General features: G+C 47.6%; 1 protein-coding gene across 2 annotated transcripts in view; it reads right to left on the reverse strand.

Annotated features, from left to right (window-relative positions):
• ITPR2 (inositol 1,4,5-trisphosphate receptor type 2) overlaps nucleotides 1–4,246 on the reverse strand; it is a 556,807-nt gene extending 552,561 nt beyond the window's left edge. For both annotated transcript variants that reach the window (XM_061125163.1, XM_061125162.1), the window contains exon 1: nucleotides 4,115–4,246. Coding sequence is in view for 1 of the 2 variants with exons in the window: in XM_061125162.1 (XP_060981145.1) it covers nucleotides 4,115–4,206 (92 nt within the window). In the remaining variant the exon portion in view is untranslated. The remainder of the gene's footprint in view (nucleotides 1–4,114) is intronic.
• Nucleotides 4,247–6,000: the final 1,754 nt, after the last annotated feature.

The raw sequence follows: 6,000 nt of genomic DNA on the forward strand, positions 1-6,000 counted from the left end.
TGGACATAGAGAACAAACTTGTGGTTGCCAAGGCAGAGGGGTTGGGGGAGGGATAAAGTGGGAGGTTGGGGTTAGCAGATGTAAGCTTTTATATAGAGAATGAATAAACAACAAGGTTCTACTGTATAGAACAGAGAACTATCCTATGATAAACCATAATGGAAAAGAATATTAGAAAACTATATATATATATGTATGCATAACTGAATCACTTAGCTGTAAAGTAGAAATTAAAACATTGTAAATCAACTATACCTCAACTTTAAAAATTAAAAAAAAAAAAAAAGCAACACCACATTTGAAACTGTACAGCATGTCCCCAAACTCCTTCACTTTTAAAAGAAAAATAAAAACCATAACATTAAAATGTACAGTAGCAAAAAAAATTGTTTCTTTAAAATATATTCACCATCTTTATCCAACAAGATTTAACAGTTTTCCTTAAGTCAACATAAGTGTTTCTTAAAAAGATATTTAGATGAAAAATTAAGTTAGAAAATATAAACCAGGCCCCTTTGTTACCAATACAAGCCGGAAGAACAAGACTCTACCTTATTTAGCAACAACTCGGGATTCAGAAACATCAGGTAAATCCTGGTTAAAGGATAATTGTGGGGAGGTGGGTGGGCGGGAGGGAAATGCAAACCTTTGCAATAGGAACAGTCTAACTTCTCAGACTGAGAAACTGAACTTAAAAGCTAGGTCACAGAGCCTACAAAAATCTTACCACATTTCCAGTTGGAAAGGCCTCTAAAAGGGCCTACTGAACTCTAACAGAATGAAAACCTGTAATTTTTTTTCCAGCTGAAAATTCATGACTTTATTGCAAAAAATTCCCAAAAGCCAAATAATGTGTATCCTCTCAAATTTCCACACTAGATACTAAAATCAGATATGATTTATCTGCAGATAAATAAATATCTATGAATTATCTTGTGATAATTAAGCTGAATTTGAAAAACCATCACACGACCAAAAGTGTGAAATAGATAAAGAGTAAAAACAGAAGTCAGAAACTTTCAGCCTCATTTTTAGCTCTTCCGCTGAGTTTTTAATATTACAATGGAACAAACTATGCTGGCTAACTAAATACAATGCCAACGTCTCCAATCAAGCTCTCTGATTCACTTTAACAATTCACATACCTTTGAAGAAACTTAAGGGCCACAAGAATACAAGCGTAATGTGGATTTTCCTACAAACTTTCTTTAAAAAAGGGGGGGGGGGGGCTCTTTCCTTTCTGTCTCTTTCATTCACTTTTATAATACCCTAGGGATGGGAGAAGCATATACTCTTACTCTCCACAAAGACATGCTGACATGAAAAGGGAGTAAATGATACCAACAAGGTTATAATTAGCAATAGACCTCAGACAACAAATCTCCCTCCAACTACAGAAGAGCAGAGAGATTCAATTTGAAGTATGCACTCTGTCTTTGATAGAAAAAGAGTATAAATATGATCCTACAACAATATAATGAAAAACTATAATGCTGTTTTGATATTTATGGCCCTAAAAAAGATGCAAGGCAACATATCTACCAGTTGTCTTCTACACTAACAAAGTAGATGATGCTACTTTGCCTAGAGAACACTTCATGTCGCATGCACATAGGCTCCTGCCAGTTTTGTAACTCCTAAAACTCTCAGGCCACTGTAGTTCTATGAACTATATTGTACTCCAACTACTCCATGGACTCCATAAAGAAAAAGAACACTCTATCAAAGCACCAAGCTTCACGGGCGGCAGCATACCAAAGATCCACCCTCACCTTAGAATTGAGCTGCACAGAGGTCTTGTCATAGTAACCTCAAAAAGAATCTGTTTGTCAATAGAAAAATAATACTGCACAAACACACTCTAAAGCAACTCAACTTCCACAACACCAGCAAGAAATGTTGAATACAAATCTATACGCTACATTAAAGGTCAAGCTGCTTTCTCTCAAGGCTTAAAGACAACAATATATACCCAAAGAAATATACACCTGGCTGAGAATCTGGGGACAAGGCTACAGTTCCAGCTTTTAACATTAATGTCCTCTGCTTCATAGGTAAGTCACTTCATTTCTCTTCCCCTCCATTTCTCCATCTCCAAATTGATCAGGAGAGACAGTAAAAGCGCTTAAGTAGGTAGTTACCAAACACATTCCTCTGCTGAAAGTGTGTATTAGTCGCTCAGCCATGTCCGATTCTTTGAAACCCCATGGACTGTAGCTGGCCAGACTCCTCTGTCCATGGAATTCTCCAGACAAGAATACTGGAGTGAGTTGCCATTCCCTTCTCTAGAGGATCTTCCCAACCCAGGCACTGAACCCGAGTCTCCCGCAGAGCAGGTAGATTCATTACCATCTGAGCCACCAGGAAAGCCCTCTTTTGCTGAATAAGACCCTACAAAAACATGGCTTTTTATTTGACTAGGTTTTGTACTTTATTCCTAATCCTTTTTATTATTTTGTCCAAGAGTGTCACTATTGCTCACAGTTACCAAGGGAGTGATAATTACAATAGCAAACATTTTATACAACTGCTCCCATGCCTGGTGTTATACTAAACACTTCTTAGCACAATCTAAGTGTTAATTCACTTCTTAGCACAATCCTATGAGGTAGTAACCATGATCTTCCCATTTTCAGGGTGAGGAAACTGAGATGCAATTATACAACTTGCCCAGGGTCATCAGGTTCATAAGAAGAAAAGCAGAGATTTGACCCCAGGCCCCTCCACCTTAACCATCATGTTACCTCCACAAAGACAGTCCACAGTGGAGAGGGGTGAGGTGCAGCAGAGTTCATCTGCAAAATGTCGTTGGGGGCCCAAACACTGACCTTGAGCTGTGAACTCTCCCAGAAACAAATGGCAGCTTATGATTTACAAACTCAGCACCAAGCACGTGTCACATCTTTTTTTTTTATCTTCCATGTTTTAGTTTCACAATAAATTAACACTGATCTTAAAGGAATTACATTAAATCTACCTCCCTTCTTTCACTCATGAGAGGAGATGCACAAGCAACAGAAACTCAAAAAAACAAAAAACTCTGGAATTTGGGGCTCCCATGTCGCCTGTCAGGGAGACACCACCCTGTTAATGGCATGACTCAAAGTCACCGTCCAAGGACATGTTAAGTCGTGTGCCCTAAAATCTAACACCAGAAGAAAAACAAAAGTGACCAGTCATAAGTGGAAACACCAGTTCCTCAGCCTAAAATCTCTAAGACTGGGGAGTCCAGCTACCGACACGGCGTCAACAGCAACAAAAACGTGCCTATCAAAAGACAATGCAGTGCGCATTAAAACTACAGGCTGGTGTTCACCATCAGGACAGAGAGAAAATACTAGTAATCAAGGAAGTCCTCTCTACCCAGCTAGCACAGGTTATGTTTATATACCTACTTCCCCCATTCAAGAATCAACTTCAATCTCAAGAGCCATGCACTTGGCTGCATCCCAGCAGAGGCTGAGCATTTCAGCGGGCCCAGGCCCGGGGAGGGCAGAAAGCAGGTGTGAGTTCTAGAACCCAGAAGCCCCCAGGACGCCCCCGAGGCCGGGCGAGTTCCCGTTTGGCACGGCCAAAAGGAAATTACTTCAGCGAAGCGGGGACAGTGAGCTCCTCCCGCAGGGCAAAGCCACACTCCTCCCGCTCGCCTCATCGCCCGAGTCTCACGTCCAAGGCCACAGACTTTAATCCACTGCTCTTACAAACCCGGCCGTGAGGGACAGGGGCTTGCAACGATGGGGAGAGGAGCCGTGTTGTTTGCGTTGGGTTCCCCGCCCCCCCACCCACCTATAAGGGTAAAAAAAAAAAAAAAAAATTTTTTTTTTTTTTTTTAATCAAAACAACCCACGGAGAGGCCAACGAAGACTTCGTCTGGCCTGCGTTCGGGCTTCTGAATCACTTCCTCCTTTTCAGATGCGTCTGAGCTCGAGATTACGAAGTTGCTGAGAAAGTCCTGCCTCCACCGGCAGCTTCCTGCGAGCGCGCCAGCCGAGCGCAGCGCGCTGTCCGCGGGCACAGAGCCTGCCCGGCCACCCTAGGCGAAGGGGATGAGCTCCGAGGGGACCGAGCGCCAGCGCTCCGCAGCCCGCGCTCCCCGGCCGGCGCCCCGGCTTACCCCAGCGTGTTGATGAAACCGTTGACCGAGCCCTCCGCGTACAGGGACACGATGTCCCCTATGTAGAGGAAGCTGGACATTTTATCGGACATGCTGCTTCATGCTCCGAAGAAGACGCCCCCTTCTCTTCTCAGCACCCGCGCCGCCCTCTCGGGGGAGCCGCAGCGGCAGAGGCGGAACGGAGCGCCCGCCTGCAGCCCAGAACGGCGGCGGCGGCGGCGGCGGCGGGCACGGCCAGACGGATAAAGCTGTGCCGGGAGAGCCGCCAGGACCGGGGCCGCGGCTCCGGAGACCCCGCGCCGCGCGCCGCTCGGACGCCGGGAGAGCCGCAGCCGCCGCCTCCCCGGCAGGTTTCCTGTTCCTTTCAGAACTTTTCTCTCCGACACCTTTGCTCCTCCTCCTCGCTCCCCCGCTCCCGCCTCCGCGAAGCCTCCGCGCTCCGCGCGCCTCCGCGGCGGTCCCCGCCGCCTGGCCCGAGCTGCTGCTTGCAGAGCCTTTGGGTCCCCTCGGGGAAATTTTTGGACCAGGTGGTGGTGCCCATTGGGCGAAGGGGAGCCGAGGAGCGTGGGGACAAGGAGGCGGAGGCCAATCAGGCAGCGGCGGCGGGGGGCGGAGCCCGGCCGGGGAGGGACGACTTTAGGGGGCGGGGGACCCGGCCACCCGGGAAGCCGAGGCGCGCGCGCACCGAACGCGGGGAGGCGCTGGAGGGGCGACAGCGGGGCCCCCGAGCCGGGAAGCTGTCGCCCGAGAGCCGCCCTGGAGTGGCCAGACTTGGGATGCGACGGTTCCCGCCTGGGAAGGCGAAGGACAGCGGGGTCCAGACCCGTTCCCGCGTCTTAAAGGGGGCGGGGAGCATGCGAATTGGCGATGGGGCGGGCGCGTCGGACCCGAGCTGAGTGAGACAACCTCACGCCTGCAGATGAAAAGGAGGAGTCAGGGTGGGGTGGATGCGTGGAAGGGGGACTTTGCCGACAGGGGGAGAGAAAGGAGGGTGTTGAAGTAAATGAAAAAAATAGAACTTTTTCAAAATACACAATAAGGAAAGAAAATAGGAGGGAAAAGGAGGGAGACGAGGGAGAGGGAAGGGTTTGTCTCCATGTGGAGTTAGTAGTTTAGGTTTTTGTCTCTAGTATTCATGTAAGGCGTTAATGAAACTTGACCCGTCAGCAGATGTCCAGGTAGACGCGAGGGAAAAGTCGCTTGGCCGAGCCAGCAATTGTTTAGCCAACCGTAAGCAGCGAAACCTTCTGTTAAACCTCGGAGGCCGCGCCTCTGCTCTTAATCCCAAACCCAGGTTTAACCTTCCACCTCCGGAGCCCGCTGTCACCCTCTCACTGACAGCCTCGGTTTGTTTCCTTTTTAAAGCTTCTGACTCTCAAAGTTCCAACGGTCATGAATGAAACTGGCAGCGGGACACGTTTCCACACCTTCGTTGTTATTTTTGTTAACTCTCGTCTAATCATTTTAAAAGACTTTGGTCCTATCCTTCCGGAAGACCTGGAAAAGGCAAACTTGGGCCGCAGTTAGAACACTAGCCACCCAATCAAAGACTTTCGACATAAGTCATCCCCCAAGAGCAAGGTTTGCTGAAAGGTGAGGGGACTCAGGGCGCACAAAGAGGTGTGTGCCAAATTGTGCAACTGATGGAATTTTAAATTTACAGTTCAAGGCTGTCTTACATTTTGAAGATGGTTTGGGTTGACACTTATACAATGGAATGTAAAGCTGCTTCTGCAAAGTTGCTTTAGTCGTGTCGGATTCTTTAAGACCCCATAGTCTGTAGCCCACCAGGCTCCTGTGTCCATGGGATTCTACAGGCAAGAATGCTAGAGTGGGCTGCCATTTCCTTCTCCAGGGGATCTTCCCAACCCAGGAATGAAACCTGT

This window comes from Dama dama, chromosome 22 (assembly GCF_033118175.1).
Source record: "Dama dama isolate Ldn47 chromosome 22, ASM3311817v1, whole genome shotgun sequence".
Taxonomy (NCBI): Eukaryota; Metazoa; Chordata; class Mammalia; order Artiodactyla; family Cervidae; genus Dama; species Dama dama.